Source organism: Chenopodium album, chromosome 12 (assembly GCF_948465745.1).
Source record: "Chenopodium album chromosome 12, dcCheAlbu1.1, whole genome shotgun sequence".
Lineage (NCBI taxonomy): Eukaryota > Viridiplantae > Streptophyta > Magnoliopsida > Caryophyllales > Amaranthaceae > Chenopodium > Chenopodium album.
The window spans coordinates 54,265,151-54,291,261 of NC_137845.1; the positions used below are offsets into that span (position 1 = coordinate 54,265,151).

A 26,111-nucleotide genomic window follows, 5' to 3' on the forward strand; every position below is an offset into this window, starting at 1 on the left:
AAGTAGCAAATAATGAAAAAAAAGTAAAATTATTACTTTAGTTGAAAATAAACTTCAGAATAATATATATTAACATAAATTATATATTTTGTTACAATTAAATAAAAGATTGAAAAAAATAGGGCTTATATACAATTTGCTGCAATTGCCTCCCTTTTATACATCTTCAACTGATTGAAAGCGGAGAGTTTATATTTTCTAGTATGAATTAGACTGGTAGCGAAGAAATGGATGAGAGAGAAAATGAGACATTGATTGTGAGTGTGATTTTTTTTTTATTTTTTTTTTAATTTTTGTGGCTTGGGGAGTTGGGGTAGCAGTTTGTTAGGCCACTTGGGTATGGGATGCGGGAGGATGTGAATGAGGGGTGTAGGTAGATCTCCCTAGTCTTGGGTGTAGGGTTTAATAACTATAAGAGGCCTAAGTGTTGGGCTACGCAAATCCAGCAGCTCAATTAGATGGGCCAATGAGGCCCAAACATCAAGTGGGCCAAAGTCCAAGATTATATTTTAATTTGGCTTAATTATTTGATTTATGTTTATGGCTTTTATATTTTAATTTGGCTTAATATCTCTAAATTGTACAAGATAATATATACCCCTTGTAATGAAATTTAATAAGTACAGGTTTTTTCGTTTGCACACCCATAAATTGTTTTCGTCAGCATATAATAAAATGAAGTATAGCTTCTTGCAACTCTAACATTGATCGGATCGGATCTAATGTAGTCCAGTAGGTTCGCTTCCTCTGCATCCAAATGGCTAATTTATGTTACAGTTGATACGTACTACAGGCCTATGGCAAGCTCAAAGTTGAGTTGGAGGTGCATTCCTTGCTGATTGTGATAAATGTCATTGAGAATTGTTGATTGAAGTGACTGTGTATAGAATTGGATGTTCGCGATTGAAACATCCCCAAATAAGGAAGAATATTTATGGAATGGTTTGCATATCGTAACATACAGTTTTTGCAAGCTAAGAGAACACAAACTATTGTTGGTTTAATAAATTGGTTTAAGGCATAATTCACCCCTAATTAATTATCCTAAGAATAAATTAAACCCAACACCCAACTGTAGTACACTACGGTGTTTGTCTAGGCGAAGTCCTGAATCATTATTGTTTTTTTTTTTTTTTTTTGAACAATAATTATTGTTTGTTTAGGTAATTTAAGCTTTTTTATATTGTTTTAATCGATGCACAATTTCTTAGATAATTTATTCCCAAACCCGACCGGATAAACATAATGTATCTAGACCTAAATACATAGAAAAATATTGGCAAGACCCAACTCCCCTATGATAACCTATTGATTTTTTATATTATAAAGTACTTAATAATACAACTTATCTTTATAATCTTGGCAAGATGCCAATGCATATGCCGAATTTCTGGTGTTATTCCACAAAAAATTGTAATTCGTATAATTTTATACGTATGTTTTAACAAGGAAAGTGGGCTCATAACTACATCATAGAGTGGGTGATGGAAGAAACCAAAAAGTGGCATAATGCTTCTAATGGTGTACCCTAAGAGTACGTTATATTCCATCTGATTAAACTTATCAAAACTTATTATGAAGTACAATTCATTACTTATGCTAACCTGCTAAAATTTGCAAAGAATTTATAATGCAACAAGTATACATGAGTACGCGTGATAATATAATATAGATCAGATGAATTGGTGTACAAGTAAAGTCATATATTTTGTTAAATCTATAAATCATATCAATTCAGATTATATCTGATTAGATTAGGTGAACTAAACATAACCTCGATCTATTCATCTATCTAAGGCGACCGCCAATTAAATGCTACCAACTCATTAATGGAGTAGTCCATAAACCCAGTAAACTTAATGCTTGTTATAAAGATGGGCACGGGCCGTGCCGGCACGCGGGCGGCACGGGCCCGGCACGACTCCGGCACGGCCCGGCACGGGCACGGTGGCCGGCACGGCACGGCACGGCGGCACGCCGGCGTGCCGTGGGCCGTGCCGTGAACAAATTTTTTGGGACCGGCACGGGCACGGCCCGTGGCACGGCGGGCGGCACGGTGGCCGGCACGTGGGCCGGCACGCCGGCACGACCCGCCGGCACGGCACGTGGCACGGCCCGGCACGGCCAGGCACGGCCCGGCACGGCCAGGCACGGCACGGCACGGCACGGCCCGTGCCGTTGGAATATGGCCGTTTATGGCCGTTTTCCAACAGCTATAAACGGCCATATTTTCCACCCCATTTCCCACCCAAATCCCCTATAAATACCTCATATTTTCCTCCAAAATTTTCACAATTCATCAACTCATCTCTTCTCTCTTATTCTCTAATTTTCTTACTCCCAAATTCTCAATTCTCAAATTCCTAAAAAACATACAATCTTCCTCTCTTTTGTGAAAAGAAAAAAAAAATTCCTACTCTCTTATAAATTTTACATTTTTACTATTATTACTTGTACTAGTCTACTACCAAAAAAAAAAAAAAAAAAAAAATTGTTATATTTACATTCGGGAAATTAAAAATTCGGGAAATTATAAATTTGGGAAAGCATTGAAGCGTCATTGTAAGATCTAACTCAACTTTATTTTAATTTGTTATTGTTATTGTTATTGTTATTGTTACTATTATTAATTTATTATCATTATTACTATTATTATTATTATTATTATTATTATTATTATTATTATTATTATTATTATTATTATTATTATTATTATTGGAACTACTTAATTATATAAAAACTACTTTCTATTTTAATTGTGGGTTATTTGGATTGTTGAAATCTGTCTAAGGCGGGATTTGGGCTCTGGACAACGTCGCTCCTAACCTCTCCTACCTGGGATCTCATTGATCCAAGTAATCTACTATTATTATAATTATTTTTGAAAATTTAATTTATATAAAAACTACTTACTAATTAATTCTCATTGATCTCATTGTTGTTAATTGTTACTTTGTTATTGTTAGTTGTGTTATTATTATTAATTAATCATGGCATCAAACCCGAACGTTTCCTCCTCCTCTAGAAAAGCCAAGTCAACACGTAGGGAATCACCAAACCCAAACACTTCAATGTCTATGCCCCCCCCTAACATGCCCTTTCCCTCTCCTAACATGCCCTTTCCAAACACTTCCACCCCTTTCTTTCATCCCCAAAACACGGGAGGGCAAGAACAAATGGATGATATGGCTCCTTGGACCCAATTTCAACAAACCCAATTTCAACAATATGAATTTCCTTTTCCTCCTCCTCCTCCTTCCCAAGGTAGCCAAACACAAGCTTGCGGGTCGAGTGAACCATCCACCCATAATCCTAACATATTAGAGTGGTGTACCGAAGAGGATTTTGCTCAAACCAAAAGAAAGAGTGGATGTTGGGTACATTATCAATTAAGTAAAGATGGAAAAAAATGCAAGTGTCGGACTTGTGGTAAAATTTTCTCGGCCGATACCAAGGGAGGGACGGGACACCTTACTAGGCATACAAAAAAATGTGGTGGACCATCTAGTGATCCAACCCAACCTAAAATTTCTCAATTCCATCCACAAGGTTTCATTTACAATTACGAGAGAGATAGGGATGAACTTGGGAGAATGCTTGTACATGCAGAACAACCTTTTCTTTTCGCCGAAAATGATGCCTTCAACAACTATATTAACCGAGCACTACAACCAAAACACAAAAAAATGTCCCGAAAAACCGTTCGATCTGCTGCCATGAAGACTTATCTAGAGTACAAATTGAAATTAGTAAATGAATTAGCTAATCTTCCTTGTAGAGTTTCTTTAACCGCCGATGCATGGGATGGTGGGTACGGACTTCACTATTTATGTGTTACTTGTCATTGGTTAGATAATGAGTGGATGTTACAAAAACGCATCATTCATTTCAAAATGCTTGAATACCCTCATACCGGTCTTAACATTTCACATCATTTAATGGAAGCTATTGATGCATATAGTCTTAGGGATAAAATCATGTCTATGACTTTCGATAACGCAACTTCTATGACATATAGTGCGAATTTGGTTAAACCCCAATTAACCGATTTAGTATTAGATGGAGAAGCACTTCATGTTAGATGCATTTGTCATGTTCTTAACTTGTGTGTGAAGGATGGAACACAAGCAATTGGTCCATTTTATCACAAAATACGGAGTGCTATTTGCACTATTAATAGCTCTAACATGAGATATCAAGAATGGAAAGGTTTTTGCAGGCAACAACGGATTAAAACCATAAAAATAGCACCGGATTGTCCAACTAGGTGGAACTCCACCTATGAAATGTTGAGTCGGGCAATCGAGTACAAGGTTCATTTAACACTTTTTTATAATATGAAATATCCACAAAATGCTTTACTTGAAGATGATTGGGCTAATTGTGAAAAATATATGCAGTTTTTACAATTACTATATGGTATGACACATTGTTTTTCTTCTGTATATAATCCTTGTGCTCATTCTTTTCTTAGCAATGCATGTTTACTTGCACAACTTTTTGCGGAACACCGATCAGAACATGTTTATCGTGGATATCTTCCATCCATGGAGGATAAATGGCGTAAATATTACACCGATATTCCTAAGATTTATATTTTTGCTTCCATTTTAGATCCTAGACAAAAATATGATGGCACCTTTTTATTAATTGATATTTATTATAGTAACATGAATTTTGAAGATGATGTTGAAACTTTTAAGAATAAGGTGACGGATGAGTTTTTTAATTTATATAATGTTTATGAAAGTAAATATGGAACCGTGTCTCGATTTGCCCCTTCTCAAACATCCAAAAATGTAAGTAAACGGGCCAAAGGTTTATTTGCACAAGCTGCTAACTTGATGTCTAAGTATTCAGGTACAGAATCATCATCATCTAGGAGAACTCAAAGCGATGTTTCGGAGTTGCAAATGTACTTAAGTTACGACTTCATGAAAGGCATGGACGATGAAGAGAAGTTTGGCCTCGACATCCTCGATTGGTGGAAATCACAAGCCGTGAAACATCCAATTTTGTCGGCAATGGCTCGTGATATTTTTGCTATCCAAGTCTCCTCCGTTGCTTCCGAAAGAGCTTTTAGTGCGTCGGGAAGAGTTCTAGACGATAGAAGAACAAGACTAAAACCCGAAACACTTGAAATGTGTGTTTGCTTCAAGGATTGGTTGGATGCCGAAACTCGTTCTCAAGATCGTACTTATGCACAAAACGACGACGATGAAGGAACGTCGACTTCTTTTAGTTCTCAATCCACTCAATTGGCGGATGAACTTGAACCTCTAGGAGACGAAGACGAAGATGAAGACGAAGGCGAAGACGAAGGCGAAGACGAAGACGACCAATAATAATTACATGATTACATATTTACATTATACACTATTGTATTCTTTTTGTATTATCGAACTTCGTATTCCGTATAATAAATGAAGTTATTCAATATTCATACACTGTTGTACGATTTTTAATTATCATTACTTATTTTGTAATTTTGTATTATTGAATTATCGTACATTCGTACGGTCGTACCGGCTACCGTCATATAATAAAATAAGTTATTCTTCAATTTTTTGTGTTTTCGGATTATCGCACTAGTATTTTTTTTTTTTATTATATGCATTTTTGTTTTTAATTCGTTTTTTTTTAACATTTATTTTTTTTTTTTAAAAAAAAAAAATAAAAAATAAATTAAGGTCGGCACGGTTTGGCCCGCGGCCCGGCACGGCACGGCCCGCTAGGCACGTGGGCCGTGCCGTGCCGTGGGCTGGGGTGTGCCAATTTCAGGCACGGCACGGCACGGCCCGCCGCGGAGCCGGCACGGCACGGCACGGCACGGCCGCCACCCCGGCACGGCCAGGCACGGCCCGCGGCGGCACGGGCACGGCCCGTGCCCATGTTTAGCTTGTTATATTGAATTTATGATCATATCCCGTGTTCCACGAACCATGTCATTATCCTCAATCACAAAGTGGTTCAAATAATTTAGGGACAAGTCATATAAATTAATAAATTAATTGAAGGTGGATGCGTCAATACCTCAAGGAGTGAAAGTGACGAAAATTATATGGAGTGTTTATTAAAATTGTTTATTGTATAAGAATCTGTGGAATTGACATGTCATATCTAGAATATATTCTTTTCTCAATAAATGAATATTCATCAAATAGTTTCGTAGAATCATTGATAAGTTCTTATTGACGATGGTTGAGAAGTTATAACATTGATTAGTAGAATAATAATTATTATTTAGGCTATTATTAGCTAGAATATGTCACGAAGGGTCCAAAATTTTATAATATTTTGATAAATTAGTGACATTATTATAGTTGGCGAATTAAAGAATTATCATTATTATTGATACTAGTATAATACTTCTAGATTCTAGTATATACTTTAACCTCTTTTGAGTTAAACTATTGTTCTCCGTTGGTGAGACTCAATTTTTGTCTCAAAATTTTTTCGTAACTATAACAAGTACTAATGTATGCTCGATCTAATAGTAAGACTCAAACTTCATCTTATTTTCATACCCAAATGACCAATGACAACACTCATGCAATACAACTCTTGCTACAATTCATTTAAGTATAGGCACTAATAATGAAAAAAAGAGTTAATAAATTAAAAAAATGTAATTATGAGAAAAGTATACGGAGTATAATGTATAACTAATACTAAAGTAGCATTCCGCTGACATCACAATTTTACACGTGTTACTTTTCTATTAACCGCCTAAAAGCTTTGATGATTTCATTTATTTTTTTATTTTTTTTTTATTTTTTTTTTTATTTTTTTGCTATTTCATAAGAAGCTAAGTTTCTTATAAAAAAATAGATATTTTGAGCTTGGGATTATGCATTGCACCTTGATTATAATATTATAGTACTAGACTATAATTTATTATATATATTGAATGATAATATTTAAATATAATTTATTTTTAATGATACATATTTTCTTCTAAATTATGGAGTACAATCAACCTTACTTTATCTTCTTATTAATTGAGTTTCTTTGACCAAATTTGTAAACCCAATTTTATTTTCAATATCTTATATTATGCGCTGTTAAATATGAAGTGTAAAATTTCCAATAGGAGTTGATATTATTCCTTCAAAATAATTTGTAATTAAGTGTTTTTTTTTAAACATTGTAATTAAGTTATTTTATGTGCTTAAAAGTTAAGAATTAATGGATATTAGGTTGTTAGTGCCATATTAATCTCCTTAAATAAAGTGCGTAGTAGATTTTTAGGAGTATTAGAAATCAGTTTATTTGGTGGAGTAAATCATGGCTCATGTTTATCCACTGGTACTAGCATTACCTGTTTTTTAGTTTAAGTTTGTTATTGTAGGGAAAGAGGCATTTCATAATTGAATGAAGTATGCAAATATCAGTATTATTTTCTAATCAAAAACAAAAAATATCAATATTATTTTCAACGTTTATTTATGTTCTCTTTTACTTCTTATTCCAAGTGTAGGATGATTCATAGTTATGAAATTTTGACTTAATATTTTGATTTTGCAGAGTCTTTACAGCTCCTACATCAAAGGGTTTTGGTTATTCATCAATTTGGATGTTGTGTTAATTAATTTAAAGTTGGCTACTAGAGGTCAATTATGTGGAAAGCATTATTGAATGTATTATAAGTATATCATTAACTACATAGGCTTATGATTTTATCTATCAATTTATTTTAGATGTTTGATCATTTAACAAGAAATTAAAGCTATTTTATTATACATACTTATGAAATACGAGTATAAAAATATTGTGTTAGGATTTTTACCTTCTAACAACGAATTTATGACAAATTTGAAAAGATTATTTGTATTTGTAGTTCTATGCTGCAATGTTTTTGTTAAAACCGTGCAACGCACGGGACTAATCTAGTAGATTTTCTAAATTAACAGCGACAAATTTGGTAGATCGCTTGTATTTATCCCATATTAATCAGGTACGGTCAAGGGTAATTTGTTGTACTATTGTTCATTTGGCAAAATTTATCATGGTAAACTATTGGTCTATTACTCTATAGTCTATTGTAATATAATAGAGTCACTAGATTGAACTACTATCTAGGATGATGAAGTCAAGCAATAATGAGTTTTTCCTATCCATTTATAGCACGAGATCAAGAGATAACGACTTGAATCTACTTGTATCATCTTATTTTTTGGATGGTAGTGTACAAGTTCATAACATTATGAAGTGATGTTTTGAAATGAATTATATTACTCCGTATGAGTTAAATAGCTAGTCATGAATCATGTGTTGGACTATAATTTTTATTTTAATCGTGTGTTGGACTATAATTAAGTCTACCCAAATCATCAATAATAATAATAATATCAATAACAATAATAATGACACAGTAGATGCATTCAATGGTGGAAAACATAAAGTTGATTTAATAGCTAGTTTCTGAAGGAGCTAGATACAATTCAAAGAGGTAGACGATTAAAATAAGAATATAGTTATCAAATTTAAAGGAAAAGTATATTTTGATTTCAACAAAAAATAACATCTATTCAAATATATTATTTATGTGTCGTCTACTTCCATTGAGAACGTCTATCTTCTATTTTTGTTTTTAGAAAAGAACGCCTATCTTCTTTTAAAAAAACCATATTATTTGGATTTATTTTCAGATTTATGTGCATATCTAATACGGAGTACATATTATTAACTCGACCAAAATCAAATTGCCTGTTCTTTCGACTTTAGCAAATACTACCTCCGTTTCATATTATTTGCAATGATTTGACATAAAGTAAAGAGAAAAAATGTCTAATCGTTGCAAATAATATGAAACGGAGGTAGTATAAGTATCTTTGTATCATGAACAATATGCACAAATAAGCACAATACACTACTAGTCTACTACGTTACTTCCCAACAAATAGGAACCAACGGACCTATTCTAATGCAAAACGATAACAGCTAACACGCTGAATTACTCCGTAATTGCATTATGCGGCATCAAATAATGCGCGTAGGGTGGAAGAATTATTATTAACAACTAGATAATCTCCAAGCTTTTTTTTTTTTTTTTTTTTTTTTTTTCTTCTGAGATAGATAATCTCCAAGCATTTAACTTGAAGTTTAATTTATTTATAGATGAAGAAATCCATATTTGAAAATTCAATATGACTTATTACTCAAATTATCATATAATTTCCCCATATGACTATAATATATTTTTAAGTATAAGACCCCGTTCACTTCACCTTATTTTTGTTGAATTGAAATTATTTTTACCGAACTGAAATTATTTTTGCTGAACTTAAATTATTTTTACTAAACTGAAATTAATTTTATTGAACAGAAATTATTTTTGCTGAACTGAAATTATTTTTACTGAATCTCAATTATATTTCTTCTTTACATTTACTGAATTTTACTAAACTGAAATTATTTTTCTTGAACTGAAATTATTTTTGCTGAATTGAACTTTTTTTACTGAACTGAAATTATTTTTACTGAACTGAAATTAATTTTACTAAATATTATTTTTTAAGGTGAAGTGAACAGGACTTTATCACAAAGATGTGAAAGTAACTTATATAAATAGGATTTAAAATCAAAACTTGTCTATTAAGAAACGCAAGTGCTAAGTAAACATATCAAGACACACGAATAGAACATACAACCGGTCAAATTATATGTACTTTTACATGCAATCAGGTTAATTTTAATATTTTTCTTGTAAGAAAAAAAAGCACAAATATATTTCACAAAAGCACTTAACATTAAAATTAGAAGCACAAATATTGATCCATATTATGTTACACACACAAGGAATGAGGAGATGGAAGGGTGGTGAATCCCTCCATCTCCCCCCCATGTGATGGGGGTTCGATTCCTCATAGCCCCCTTTTCTGTGATAGGAAGGGGGCCCCTCCCCGTAGTTTACCGTAAAAAAAAAATATATATTATGTTACACACTGACGATAATAGATATATAACACATAGACAACAATCAAATTCAAATTATAGCAGAACTTCGATTTGAATCACATACTCTGTAACATTTTTAATAAGCAGTAGGGCGGCTAACACGCGCGATGTGCGTGCCATAGGCTATAACTATCTATGTCCGGAAAGCTTTTTTTATTTACCTTAATTTACTACTTTAGTTAGTAATATTAATGAGGGAAAAAATATGTATCAAATATTTTAGGAGTATAAACATCTGTACATTATACTTAAGAGTTTAAAGATAAGACAATTAACATTAATGAGGGTAAATAAGTAAATAAATATTTTAGAGGGTATAACTGTTCAAACACTGTTCATAAGAATTATCTAATAGTCTAATATTCGTACTTTTTAAAAGGTAGAAATTCGCATTTTTTATACTTTGTATAATTTAAGCACAATATATACATTGTTGTTTTACACAGTTGTTTGCACGTAGATATATGCAATACTATACCAAGGATGATTTGGCGTACGTAGTTGGTGCACTTGTAAACTTGAGATAACAAGGTAAAATCCTTCCAACTACTATATATAGATATAAAGGTGAGGATCTCTATCTTACGCTATCACTTAATTTTAAGTGTATAATCAATATAAAAACTGTATCAAAATAATCTCGTAAGGGTTGAGATCTATTTCTATTAAATAAAATGTACATGCAACTTCTAGCCATTGGTCAGAGAAGCATGCAATATCTTGAATGAGTTAACAATTTAACATTATATTGGATTCTTTGGAATATACCAAATGATTCTTAGAGGTGGACTGACTTGAACAAGCATCTATCCATACTTTCTTGGTAGTTTCATTTACAATCATCGAATCCTATAAATGCTCTGTAATCTCTAATCTGTTTCTACAAAATCCATAAGCTGGACGACGTGGACCGCTGCATAACCCATGTGTTCACATGTACATGCATTCACAATTCTCTATAAATGACAAACTATTTTATTTATTTATTTATTTTTAACTACTTTGTATTATCTACCAAACTCTTAAGCGCTTTTGATAACTCAATGATGATATGTTCACATGCTGATCATATGTAACGATATGCTGATCATGTCAGAAAAATGAACATTATTGTTATCCGTACATGCATAACATTGTTAAATTATCTTTGCTTAATTAAGCTTGTGTGATTTAGGAATGGGTCGGATATACGCCTATTGGTCAAATTCACCTTAATTAGTTAATGTAATATCATACACTTTTGAAAATTATATATATACGTATGAAGCTAGACTAGTTAAAAGTTTAAAAACCTTGCACTTACGAGCTAACACTTCTATATCTCGGGGTGATTGTCACTAAACCTCATATCTATGTAAATATAAGTGAAATATATAACTGTGATTAACTAGCTTAGTTGGTTAAGTCTTAGGCGAAGGTGCAATAATCACTAGACAGCTTTGACTAGGTGATGATGGCATTTGCAAACGCCATCACCTTTTGGTGTTTTATTCAAAAGCCTCTTTAAATCGATGGTTTGGTCAAGTGGTGACAAGGGGCCGCAGATCGATGGCTTACTAAGGGATATTGATTAGCCAGTTAGGTGACAGTTAGTCAAGTAGGATGAGTGGTGGTAAGGTGTTTTAGTCTTGTAGAGGAGGCGATGATCAAGTAGTGGAATTGAGATTGAGTAAAAATATTACAAAGTACAATTGTACGAAATATGTATCTAGGGGTGTCCATTATTCGGATAAAAGCCGAAATCCAATCCAATCCAAACCGAATTATCAATTCGGTTCGGATCCAAACTTTAAATCGGATCGGATTGAATTTTTTTGAAAATTCGGATTTTCGGATCGGATCGGATTGACCTTGTTCGGATCCAAAATACCGAAATAACCGAATTATGAAAGTGTTATTTTACAAAAAAATATTGTTAATATTAATCATGTTAAACTATGTTCATGATTATAATAATATTAACAATGTAAACCTATGTTTTTAATACTTGTATAAATCATGTACTACTATACTTTCAAGAATTGAATTTTATTATTGCAATTTTATTTTTGTAATCGCATTAGACCCAAAAAATTTAGCAATGTATTTTAATTCGGATTTTCGGATTGGATCCAAATAACTGAATTATAATTCGGATTGGATCGGATCGGATTTGGTAAGTAATTCGGATCGGATTGGATTTGAAAACTAAAAACCGAAATTCATTTCGGATCGGATTGGATTTGGGCTAAATCCAAACCGAAAACCGAATGGACACCCCTATATGTATCTCCTTTTTCAAATATGGAAAATCTCATATCAATACAATATCCTCATTTAACCATGGCCAACAATTGAAAGGGATGTTCAAAATAAAACAGTACTACAAAAAGTTCAATTCGTACGGATTGTTAGAGGACCAACTATACCTCAAAAGTTTAAGCTGATTATTGAAATTCAGGATCGTTTTATATACTCTATTACGTCCTCTCACATGAGAACCCAGTGGGATTGAATTGTGGATATAGCATAGGCCCCACCATACCCAGCGTGGGATTCAAACTCGTAACCTTTGTGTCACACTTGGCTTTTGATACTATGTTAGATGACCAACTCAATCAAAAATTTAATTTGATGGTTGAAACCTAAGATCGATTTATATACACTCAATGAATGGCTTTTCGTTCTAGTTTTTTTTTTTTTTTACTCCCTCCATGTTTAAATAAATGAAACGTTTTGACACTCCGTCTTTTTTTATTTCGAAATTTACAAGTAAAGATGAACTCTCTTTATTTGTAGTCATTCTTTTAATATTAGAACAAGTAATCCGCTTGTTGGTGAGACCATGACCCCCCGATTCATACTAGTCTTCAAGAAAAAAAAAATACGGATAGAAGGGTTTATTATAATACAGAGTAGCTAGTGTATTGCTTCAGATTAATTTACCTGAATTTCACCTCTATTATTATTGCTGAAATTTGTCATATCATAGTATCTCAAAAGTGTTTTTAATTGTCAAACTCTCAAGCTCTTATTCATAGTTAACAAATTTTGGAAAAGCTAAGCCATATTCTTCATGCTGAACATGTAGATTTTATGGTAATTGTTCTTTAAAGTGTGGACTGCCTCATAAATTCATAAGCTCCCAAAGACCATTTCTTGTCAAATTAAATTAGTCACCCTTTTCTTTAAGATATTGTACGCGTACTAAAATGTATTTGGTGGTATGTGTACGTACGTGCTAGCTACTCTATTCTATACACACACAACGCATTGACGACATGTCATTTGATATACGACCATTCTAGTATTAAATAATTTTTAATTAAATTAAAAAGGACAAATTATTGGAATATTTATTACCTAGTTTAAGGCACTAATTAGCAAATGTCATAAGTTTTGTTGTTAAGGACAATACTTTATACTAATGATTGTCTAATTGACATGGGATCACTAAAAGACAAATATTATTAAGTGATTAATAATCAAATTAAACTAATTAACCATGGTATAAGTATTAAAGAATGGAAAGCAAAGGTGATAACCAAGGTCAATCATCATTCAAATGAAACATTATTATTAAATTTGATAAGGACATTAGAAAGTGGGTAGGACCCTTAATTTATAGTTGATTGCTTTCCTTTAAAGTTAAAAGGATTACAAAAAATTTTGGTGGTTGTAAAATTTTCTTATAAAGTTAGTACATTATTATTCTTCCTATTCTTCTATGAATTGATTTTTCTTCCCTTGAGAATAATATGTACACTAGTAGCTTAGTACTTTATAAGGACAAGAGTAAATGTCACAAGACTATGATTGAAGGTGAAAATGATGGAATGATATATATTGACTTGTCTTTATAGTAATAAATATGAGCTTTCCACTGATTAATGTCCCAAATTTTTGATGTTAATGGGAGCAGCCCAACTTGATGGATAAATAACAAAAAAGATTGTTACATTTGAATAGTGCAAATACATAAAAGTTGAATTTACCATGTTAGGATATATAGGAAATGTACTAATGTAAACTAATGCTAGGAAAAGTAAGAAGGTGGAACATTCTATGAGATAAATGGGGCTTTTGCATGTATCATACATATATATTTTTTAGAAGGAAAGATACACTAATCTAATGATTCGATCCCTCTATCTTAGGGATAGATCGGACCATATATTATATGAAGTTTGCATTATATATACTAGGTGTTGAGGAAAATAAGTATAAGGATATACTTAGTGTTAATTTAAAGTAAATAACATTAGTGAAAACAATATATATAAGGATATGTAGATTATTGGTTTGTGCTTTAATTTGCCTGATCGGGCGAAGTTCAATAATCATGTTTACGTAAAATTTTTGCATTATGTGGAGATATTGCACGCTGGATCGAGTGTTTGATCGAAAGATCATTACCATTTTCCTAATAGGTTTGACATTATAAGACAGCTAATTTTAATTTAGACGAGTTATGGGAGCATTTACATTGTTTAGATAATTAATAATCTTTAATTTTTCAAATATAGTGTTTAGCATTTTAGCATAAACTTTAAGAACATAAATACATAATAATCTATAAATCACTACTTAATTTTGTTTGATTTCATAAAGCAATTATGACTAGTTTGATAAACAGTCATAAATTACGAAATAGTAATGATTTTATGTATAAATTGTATAGAAAGTCCTAACTATTTTGCTATATAAATGAAAACATGTGTTTTTCTTCATACTTAGATAAATTGTCTTACTTTAATTTCTTGGTATTGAATATTTGAATATATGCCTCACGTTAAAGATTTGTTCTTGTCAAAAGAAATATATACCAAGTAACTCACATATTTAGTTGGGGAAAAATGGATGATGTATATATGTAAGTTAACAATTGGCAACATCTCAAGCAACATTAAATATTGTTATGGTCCTTACGGACAATAACAATAAAATGGAGTAACTTTATCTTATGTATAATGTAATAGTAATTGCACATGTTTTTTGACATCATCAACACTATAAACTAATTGTACACATACATCAATACATGCATGCAAATGAAATGACCAAACGTGTTTAGGTTCGATTAGAGTTCATTTGTATGATCCGAATAATGGGCAATTTCACAAGATGCATAAGATAAAGAACTTATTCATATTTCCTTTTTCTACAAGTAATTTTGAATTATGTTACAATGATGTTTACAATAAAAAACGAGTGATCGATATTTAGCCAACTAAGCCTCTGAATCATTTCACTAGCGAATTGATTTAGATAGGTAGTTAAGAGTTATTAAAACCTTTTTTTTCTCTGTAAATTCCATAGTTTAAATTTGTGATCTTGTGTGAGACATATGTGAACGAGTTGTTGGCTCTTCTAGCTTGTGAATGCCATAACTCTTGCTTTTAGTTTCTGTTGAAGTTCATCAATTGAACTTCTGCTTGAAGAATTCTTCAGAAAAAATAGAGAGAAAAGAAACTTGAGGAAGAAGATAGAAATTTCATTACAACTGAATAATGAATATTACAGCATGAGAAAAGCATTTATACTAGAGTTAGTTACAAGTTCTAACAAACTCTAATAAATTTTCTAACAAAACTAAAAAAGCTGAGCTGTAAACTAATTTCTTATATGCTGAGTTGTTGATGTTGTAGCTTGATCATGCTGAGGTGTTTGCTGACTCAGATCGTATACTCCAACACCCCCCCTCAAACTTGGCAGGGGAGAGAGTACCATGCCAAGTTTGGATAACAAAGCTTGCTGCTGAGAAACAGACAGTTGCTTAGTAAAAACATCAGCAAGCTGCTGTCCTGTAGGAATATAACAAAGCTCAATCAAACCAGCTAGAACTCTGTCCCTTGTGAAGTGACAATCCACTTCAATATGTTTGGTTCTCTCGTGAAAAACTGGGTTTTTAGCTATATGAATAGCAGACTGGCTATCACAATGTAGCTTCACAGGCTTTAAATCAACCAAACCCAACTCTGTAAGAAGCCTGACTAGCCAGTCAATCTCACCAGAAGCATGAGACATTGCCCTGTATTCAGCTTCAGCTGAACTTTTAGAAGTAGTACTTTGTTTCTTTGACTTCCAAGAAATAGGGGAGCTTCCTAGAAGCATAACATAGCCAGTGACAGATCTTCTAGTGGAAGGACAAGCAGCCCAATCAGAGTCACAAAAAGCTCTCAAAGAAAGCTGATCTGTAGCCTTTAGCAGAATACCTTGACCAACTATGTTAGCAACATATCTCAAAGTATGATGCAGAGCCTGAACATGAGAAGTTCTAGTAGAGTGCATAAACTGACTTAATGACTGAACAGCAAATGATAGATCAGGTCTTGTATTGGTGAGGAAGTTTAATTTCCCAACATAACACCTATATAGAGCAGGATTGTCATACAAATCACCCTGATCAGAACTAAGCTTCAGTGTTGAAGGTAATGGTGCATTAGCAGGCTTTGAAAGATCAAATTCACAATCCTGCAAGAGTTCCTTGGTAAATTTCCTCTGAGTCAACACATAACCATTGTCATATTTTGTGACCTCAATACCAAGAAAATAATTTAGCTCTCCCAAATCTTTGATGCTGAAAGTCTTGTGTAAATGACTCTTTAAATCAGAAATTAACTGAAAATTTGATCCTGTAATGATTATGTCATCAACATAAACAGCAACCAAAACAATATCATTTGTATCCTTCTTCAGAAAAAGAGAATAATCATTCTTTGATTGAGAAAACCCTTGAAACTTCAATTCTTCAACTAATCTGGCAAACCAGTGCCTAGAAGCCTGTTTGAGGCCATATAAAGACCTTTTCAGTCTGCAAACATGTCCTGCTGGAGCTGAAACACCTTCAGGAATTTTCATATAAACCTCTTCATGTAGAGATCCATGAAGAAAAGCATTGTTGATGTCTAATTGAAACAATTTCCAATTGTTCTGAGCTACCAAAGAGATCAAACACCTAATGGTGGCCATTTTAACAACAGGAGAGAAGGTTTCTTCATAGTCAACCCCATATTTTTGTGTAAATCCTTTTGCAACAAGTCTAGCTTTGTATCTTTCAATGCTGCCATCAGCATTCTTCTTGATTCTATACATCCATTTGCAGCCTATAGCCTTCTTTCCCTTAGGCAACATAACAATGTCCCAAGTATTATTCTGATTAAGAGCTGAAAGTTCTTTGTTCATTGCTTCTTCCCAATAAGGATTGCCTGCAGCTTCTTTATAACAACTTGGTTCAACAAGAGATTGATGAACTGCTATCTCAAGTTGTTTATTTTCAGGAAGAGAATCAAAAGAGACCAGGTTACACCAATGATCAGTTGCAGCCATGCAGAAATCAGAAAAGTGATTTGGTGGTTTACTGATCCTAGAAGACTTTCTGAGGGCATTTTCAGTTGAAATGTCAGAATTATTTGGTAAAATTGGAGGAGAATTGGTGTTCAAAATAGAAGAATCAGAATTGAAAGAAATAGGAGAAGAAGAATGAGGGACAGAATCAGCAAATGTGCTGTTATCAGAGAAAATATCAGGAATATCTGTGGAATTTTGAGAAATGGAAGTGGTTACAGGAAGAAAAAATTTATTGGCATAATTTTTGTAAGGAGAAGAAGAAAAATGAAAAGGAAAATGTTTTTCATAAAAGATGACATCTCTTGAAATGACAATTTTGTTTGTGGCTAAATTGAGAACTTTGTAAGCCTTTTGATTGGGAGGGTAACCTAGAAAAACACAAGGGGTGGCCCTAGGATCAAGTTTAGTTCTATGAACTTTAGATGTGGACACATAACAAAGGCAGCCAAAAACCTTTAAATGAGAAAGGGAAGGTACAGAACCATATAATTTTTCATAGGGTGTGAGTGAATCAATGGATCTCAATGGCATTCTGTTTATCAAATAAGTTGCTGCCAATATGCAATCACCCCAAAAACGAGCTGGAACTTTTGACTGAAAGTATAAAGCTCTGCCAGTTTCTAAAAGATGTTTGTGTTTTCTTTCAACAACCCCATTTTGTTGGGGTGTATCACTGCATGACTTTTGCTGCAAAATACCATGCTGTAAGAACAGTTGTTTCATACTTCCTTCTGTAAGATCAGGAGCATTATCTGATCTAACAGTCAAAACCTTGGAAGAAAATTGTGTATTTACATAAGTAAGAAACTGACTCGTAATAGAAACAGAATCACTCTTATTTTTCATGAAATGAATCCATGTCATTCTTGAAAAATCATCTACAATTGTGAGAAATTGGTTACAACCAGTGTGTGTAACATGAGTATAAGGTCCCCATACATCTATATGAATAAGCTCAAAGGGATTACAAGTTTTTATTGAGCTATTAGGAAAAGAAAACCTAGACTGTTTAGCTAGAGGGAAAATTTGACATAAGTTCTTTGCTAAACATCCATGTACATCAGTACCTTTTATTGACTGAACTTTATCAAAAGACATATGTCCAAAACGAAGATGCCATAGTTTAGCCTCCTCAACTGCAGTTAAACTATAATTATCAAGTTTAACATCATTATTTCCACTCAATTGTTCTTTAGTGAGACTGTATAAACCTCTGTCCAATCTACCAAGCACTATTGGACTGATCAAAGAAGGGCCCTGAAGTAAGCATGTATCATTAGTAAATGATACAGAACCTGAAATATCTTTGCATAACTTTGATATAGAAATCAAGTTAAATTGAAAACCAGGAACATGCAGGACATTTTTTAGAGTAATGCCTGATTTTAGCAGAATAGATCCTGTATTTTCAACTTTTAATCTCTTTCCATCTGGTATTGTTATGTATCTCTCACAATCAATTTTTGAATGTGAATCAAAAACTGAAATATCAGCACACATATGATCTGAAGCTCCACTATCTAAAATCCATTTAGGAATTAGAGAAGTAGCTAGACAGAAATTACCTGCCAAATGAGAAGTTGTTGCTAAGCCAAGGGGACTTGAACCTCCAGAGAGTCCACCTTGCTCAGTAAGCTGTTGCTTCTCAAGATACTGCAGAATTTGTTTATGTTGATCTTGTGTGACTGACAGATTAACCAAGTCTGCTGACACAGAAATATTAGCTTCATTTAATTGAGCTGATGCTGCAACTTTCCTTCCTTTGTTCTTAAAGTCAGTTGGATATCCATGAAGTTTGAAACACTTATCTCTGGTGTGATTTCTCATTTTGCAATAATCACAATACAGATTGTTTCTTGTGTAAACAAAATTTCTTGTGTTTGGACCTCCTGAGCTAGAATCAGGTGACTGTCCTGCTCCTGCTTGAGAATAAGAAATTCTATTGTTGCTGAATTGACTCTTACTGTCATTGAGTCTGTTGATGCTGAATTGACTCTTACTGTCATTGAATTTCTTAGCATAGAATGCTGCTGACTCAGAGTTTTGCTGATTCTTGATGTTACTCGAGTTCATATGAGTTTGCTCTTGAAGCAATAAACTATATGCCTTAGATACAGTTGGAAGAGGATTCATCATGAGAATAGTACTCTTTGTGTGAGAGTACTTATCATGAACTTTCATCAAAAAATGAACCAGCCTTTGATTTTGCTGAGACTTAAGCAATTGCTGTGTTAAATTGCAATTACAACCAGTGCATACACAAGCAGGTAATGGATCTAAACCATCCAATTGATCCCATGATTGCTTAATTCTAGTATAAAACTCAGGAATACCTTCAGAATCACTCTGAAATATATCTGCTATCTGCTGTTGTACTGAAAACAACTGAGGTCCAGAAGATTAACTGAACCTTTCTTCCAAATCCAGCCAAATCAACCTTGCTGTCTTCAAATAGAGAACACTTCGAGAAATTGCAGGATCAAGTGAGTTCAGAATCCAGGAAATTACTAGATTATTAACTCTAATCCAGATTTTGAAATTTGGAGAATTATTTGAAGGTTGATTCAAACCTCCATCAACAAAACTCAATTTGTTTCTAGCTGACAATGCAATGATCATAGATCGTTTCCAATCATTGAAACTGCTTCCATCAAACACAATGTTGACTAATTTTGAAGTTGATAAATCTGAACTGCTCAAGTAATAGACTGAATTTGGATTCTGAGAAGGATCAACTTCTGCATTTACATCTGAATTTGCAGAATTATTTCCAGAATTTCGTGGCGCCATTGTTTAAGCAAATCGATCAAAAATCAAGAAAATATCGAATGAAAAACTGAGAACTAGCTTACGAAGAAGAACAAAGGAATTTGAAGAAGATAATGCGGAATTTTGGATCAAAATTGAGCAAAATTCTGCTCTGATACCATGTTGAAGTTCATCAATTGAACTTCTGCTTGAAGAATTCTTCAGAAAAAATAGAGAGAAAAGAAACTTGAGGAAGAAGATAGAAATTTCATTACAACTGAATAATGAATATTACAGCATGAGAAAAGCATTTATACTAGAGTTAGTTACAAGTTCTAACAAACTCTAATAACTTTTCTAACAAAACTAAAAAAGCTGAGCTGTAAACTAATTTCTGATATGCTGAGTTGTTGATGCTGTAGCTTGATCATGCTGAGGTGTTTGCTGACTCAGATCGTATACTCCAACAGTTTCACTGTGAACACTACTATGTACTTTTGTTATGTACGCGTCAATAATGGAATTTAGTTTACGTGATGTCATGTGACTTTGCTTTTTTAGTGTATTAATAATCACAAAGGTTAAATTGGTGCACGAAATTTGGCCTCAAATATTATTATTGTTCACCTTCCTTTAGTTTTACTTAATAATAAAGTTACCTGACATCCTTTATACCGAATATATTAGCTAAATTTTTTACTTTGCAAGAGAAGGTGATGGCATATTTAAATTTGTTAAATTTTATTATTGAATTGAAGAATTCTAGCTAAGTTGCTTTTACCAAATTAAATTTCTAGGAGGACAATCTGCCTTCAACCAATTTATTTAGCTTTTTAATTAAAGATTTTTGTGTAATTATTGATACCTTTTATACTTAACAAAATGAAATTTGTTAGACTGTCTTCGGTACATACGAAGAAGCACTACTTGTTGAAATAACAAAGGATGAACTATATAATAAGTCAACTAAACCATTCTTCAAATTTCATTGATCAACTATATAATAAGTCAATTAAAACATTTTTTATAAAGATAAAAGTCAATTAAAACATTTCGTCTAGAGTTGGCTGAACTTGGAGCATCTATGAAGGTGTGGAAATAAGTCTGTCATTTACAAAATCATTATCACAAAGCGGGTTATTTACCAATTGCACCAAGCTTATTCGGTTTAATAATTAGAATATTAATGATATCATTGTATTTATAATCGTTATTAGCTTTTTATTAATTAGTTATATTTAAAGTTAAAGTCAGCCTAATTAAAGCGAAACCTTTAACTTCTAGTGATATAGATTAAAGAAATTAACCAATTGCACCATAAAGCGGAATGAGTAGTGACTAGTCAGTAAACTAAAGTAGTATTGAATTCAGAAGATATGGTTAAAAACTAAAAAGATAATTGGAGATTTATTGATTTATATGAAAACAGGTACAAATACTTCGTATAAAATAGAAGAAAATGATGTTACTACTACAGAATCTTAATTCTTAAGTCGTTTGATGCTTGACGTTTCATGTACTATGCCATGGTGCACGCTACTACCAAAATTGATGATTTATTTCAATATTGGTTTAGGATAAAGGGATGTATATATATTGGAAATTTCCGTGTTTTCAGAGTTTAAAAGAATGGTATCCATTTGTGTTTAAATAAATGAAATACTTTGACTTTTTCTACTATTTCTCTAATTCATTTTGATTAATGTTTGTGATTTGTGGTCCCAATGAATAGTTAATTAATATTCAATTGTTATGGAGTAATTTTTATTTATTGATATTTAAAGATATTATCAGTCAGAGTATTCAGTAGCATACGTAAAGTCGTAAACAAGAAAAATACGGAGTATTTTATTTATTTAAACACGATGTACTACAGATTTTAGGAAGATTTCTCAATATAGCCTTTTATGAAAAAAAAAAAAAAAACCTTTAACATTCAATTTTGAGCAATGTAGACCCATTCGAATAGTTCGATCAAATACTACATAGTTTTTTATATATCAATGATTATAAACAATTTGTTCTTAATTTTATAATGATGATAATTTGTTCATCTTTAACAATACTTACTTTTGGCATAAAACTTTACGAATAAAAATTCTATGTCGGCATAAAACACCAAAGCATTTTTTATTTTTTATTTTTTGAGGGAAAAACATAAAACACCAAAGCATTTTTTTTTTTTTTTTTTTTTTTGAGGGAAAAACATAAAATACCATAGCATATAATTTAACCCAATGTTGACAAGAGCAAACTCATTTTAACAAACCTTACAAAAACTCATATTCTCGGTACAAAATTCTGGATTGCTTTATACCTTCCAAAATTCAACAGCTCCTAATATCTTCTGTCAGACTGACTGGCTTTGCTTCAAGATCTTATTACTACCCGTAGACAGTAGTTCATATGGAGTACTACATTAGTAGTACCATACAGTTATAAAAGTAACATGTAATCCAACAATTTAAAAATAAAAAATAAAAATGCCACCACCGAATTCAATATTTAGCATAGGTCTCGATTTTTCGCAGTTTAATGAAGAAATTAACCATATATAAACATGTATAGAAGGGGTAATATATATTAAACATAACAAGTACTAAACTAATATTATGGAACCTTAGTCTTAATCATTTGGTAAGACTTCATTGGTTAACTCCATTTATAACTACTAATCAGATTTTCAAATTCTTTAAATTAAATTCTAAACATGAATTTAAAGGCAAGACGGTTTTTGCACAACTAAACTAGCTGATCCAGTTCAGGTTCTGTTTCCGGTTCTTGGGTCAGGATTATAAACAAGGTCGGAAATCTTGGGCCGTAACTTCTCCTTCCAAAATTCATGACTAGGCCCCACATCTTTTTCTCTCTTTCTAACCTGTACAACCACTAAATCCTCCGTCAGCCTATGAACTTCCACCACCACACCAAAATCCCCATTTTGCCCCTCCACTCTAACCCCCATCCCACACCGCATCCTCTCCACCTCCACCTCTTCAATCCCACGCGCCGCCTCTTCCACCCTCTCCACCACCGTCTCCGCCGCCACTTTCGATAAAAACGTCTCCCAACAATTCTCCTTATCCCTTTCACCCTTCATAAACAACCCGGATAAATTAAACCCAGGCGAAAACGATATCAAATCAAATGCATTCAAAAATCTAGAATTCTCCTTCTCTTCATCAAACCCACCACAACTCTCCCTCTCAACTTCCTCCTCCTTTTCGTCATCATCGAAATAAAACGACGCTAAATCAACCTTATTGTTTTTTTCGTCGCCTTTTTTAAACCAAGGATCGTCGATAATCTGTTGAATTGAATATCGATTTGACGGATTAACATCCAAGAGATGGGATAACAAATTTTTTAACTCGGGTGACATAAACCTCGGACATCGAAATTCACCGCGGTAAATTTTCCGATACAAATTCATCAAATTCGTATCATTAAACGGTAAATACCCCGCGGTTAAAACAAATAGAATGATTCCACACGACCATATATCGACCTTCGCACCGTCGTACCCTTTTTTCGCGAGAATTTCGGGTGCAACATATGCAGGAGTTCCACACATTGTGTGTAACATCTCGTCTGGTCGGGTCTGATCTTTTACCGTACTGAGCCCGAAATCGGTTATTTTTAAATCCCACTTGTCGTCTAATAAAAGATTTTCGGGCTTCAGATCGCGGTGATACACGCCGCGAGAATGACAGTACCCGACAGCGGAGATCAGCTGGTGGAAATACCGACGGCTGAGATCTTCGCTGAATCGGCCTTTCGAGACCTTCGCGAAGAGCTCACCGCCCTTCGCGAAGTCCATGATGAAGTAGATTTTCGATTTGGTGGCGAGGACCTCATGGAGGCGGATGATGTGGGGATGACGCAATCTGCGCATAATAGACACTTCTCGTTTCACGTGTGCCGTGAGGTTACCCTTGTAAATTTTTTGTTTGCTAACAGCTTTGACAGCCACGCTCTTTCCATTGCGGAGGTCTCGGCCGTGGTAGACTTTAGCGAAGCCGCCTCGGCCGAGGAGTCTCCCTAGCTCGTATTTGCCGAATAAGACGGGTTTTGGTTCGGCTGCGGTGGCCGCGGTGGAGGAAAGAGTTTCATTGTTATTAATCTCCGGCATGGTTTCCAGAGATCCGGTGAGAATTGGGATTTTTGAGATTGGAATTCCAGTCTTCCGACTGGGTTTACAATAATTTATCCGGATAATAATATATGTAACCCTTACGATGGTAAATAAAGGATATAATTTTGAATTTGGGAGGGAGTAAGATTTAATTTGAAGGAATTGAAATTAGTTTTCGTTTTTCAGGAGTTTTTAGGGAGGAGAGAGAAAAGGATGATTTTTTGGGTTGAAAAGTGATAAGCAAATCACAAGTGTGGGAGTAGAAGGAGCTATTTATACAGAATGGCAGGGTAGGAAGTGTAGAGAGCGTGACATCAGTTGGGAAACTTAATTTATATTTATTATTTTTATTTATATTTTGAGGAAAAATTGTCAGTTTTTAATTATTTTTTACTATGAAAATCTTATTTTTAATTTGATAATATTTTATTTTTTATTTTTTTTGTGAAGACAAACCCCTATTGAATCTAAACAAATGTAGCTCATATCAAAATATATTTTTTTTTATTTTATTTTTTTTAATATATCCTTTGGGTAAAAAAAAAATGTATTTACTATAGGCTTATTTTGATAATCCGACAGAATAGTTATTCAGTTAGTCGTTAATGGTTGAATAGTTAAGGTATCTTAAAGATAATTTATTACTCCGTATTTTGTGTTTAACTTTCCACAAAATATCACCTCCATCACCATATGATCAATAGCTGAAATAGCCTCCTCAAAACTAGAAGACAATGAAGATTAAAATTTGTTAATTTTTATTAGGTGTGTTTTGACATGGCCAAAAATTAAAATCTATTTACATACTCATGTTTCTCATCTCACCATTAATGAAATTTTTATCTAAAACAAAATAATCATCATACACCTAAGCATTAAATTATTGAGAACTTTGTTATTTATTTAATTTTTACATAAGTATCCCCATTAATAAAAAGTCAAGGATAGAAAAGCTAGTCATACTTCGTATTTGGGAATTAATTACATCGGTGATATGATGTATCATGTGAGATTTTGTTTAATTTATTTCATGACATAGTTTATGTAGAATCTTTGTAACTCCACAATCCATCTATCTTTAGAATTTCATCCTGTTTGAATAGTTTTACAAAAAAGTTCAAAGGGTCAATTACGTATTTTAGAGATTATTATATATATTGAACAATTAATTTACAATTTTAAGCCATAAATTTATTTATTTTTCCTTAAAAAAAAGCCTTAAAATTAAATTTTCTAATCCTTAAATTCTACAAATTACATCATATCATATAACACTTGGCGTTTTATTTTTTCGCCAAGTGTCGTTTTAAATAGGCAACAATTAAATATTGCATGCCACATAGGAGTTATTTGGATATATTTTTATGGATAAAAAAATTATATTTTTTTTTATTAAGATAAAAACTTGAATAGATTTTATAGGATAAAAAAAGTTAGTATAGAGTTTTATTTTTAATAAAATTTGGATAGGTTTATAAGTAAAATTGTTGATTTAGAGTTCAATTTCCGATAAAATACCAATATGTCACAAGTAAAAAATAAATTATAAGATTAGCCAGACCACAAGACAGTAACACTTGTTGTTTTAACTTTTCACCAAATGTGCGCCACGTAAACAACAATTAAATAATTTATCATATAAATTTATTTTTATACCATAATTTTTTTTTGGATCGAAGGAAATATGTAATTCAGAACGTACAACATTCATTTATAATATTCTAATATAAAAAAAAAGTTGGTCTTAAAATTCAATAAACAACCCGGGTATCGCCCGGGGCACCAAACTAGTTTATATATACACTTCAATTTTATTTTTATTTTTTTTATAAAAACCAAGAAAAACCCTAGTTATGATAATTTCCCAAATAACCATCAATCATAATAACATTAATTTATATATTTCATAAATTATACTTTTTGTGTTTTCTTTTTTTTT

General features: G+C 32.7%; 1 protein-coding gene across 1 annotated transcript; it reads right to left on the minus strand.

Moving 5' to 3' along the window:
* Positions 1 to 22,494: 22,494 nt before the first annotated feature.
* Positions 22,495 to 24,390, minus strand: LOC145572647 (CBL-interacting serine/threonine-protein kinase 14-like). The gene has a single exon (XM_081631608.1). The coding sequence runs from the start codon at positions 24,167 to 24,169 to the stop codon at positions 22,799 to 22,801; it is 1,371 nt and encodes a 456-aa protein (XP_081487734.1). The 5' UTR covers positions 24,170 to 24,390; the 3' UTR covers positions 22,495 to 22,798.
* Between the last annotated feature and the right edge of the window lie 1,721 nt (positions 24,391 to 26,111).

Coding starts and splice junctions, on each gene's coding strand:
- LOC145572647 (XM_081631608.1), bottom strand. CDS start 24,169: ATGCCGGAGATTAATAACAATGAAACTCTTTCCTCCACCGCGGCCACC.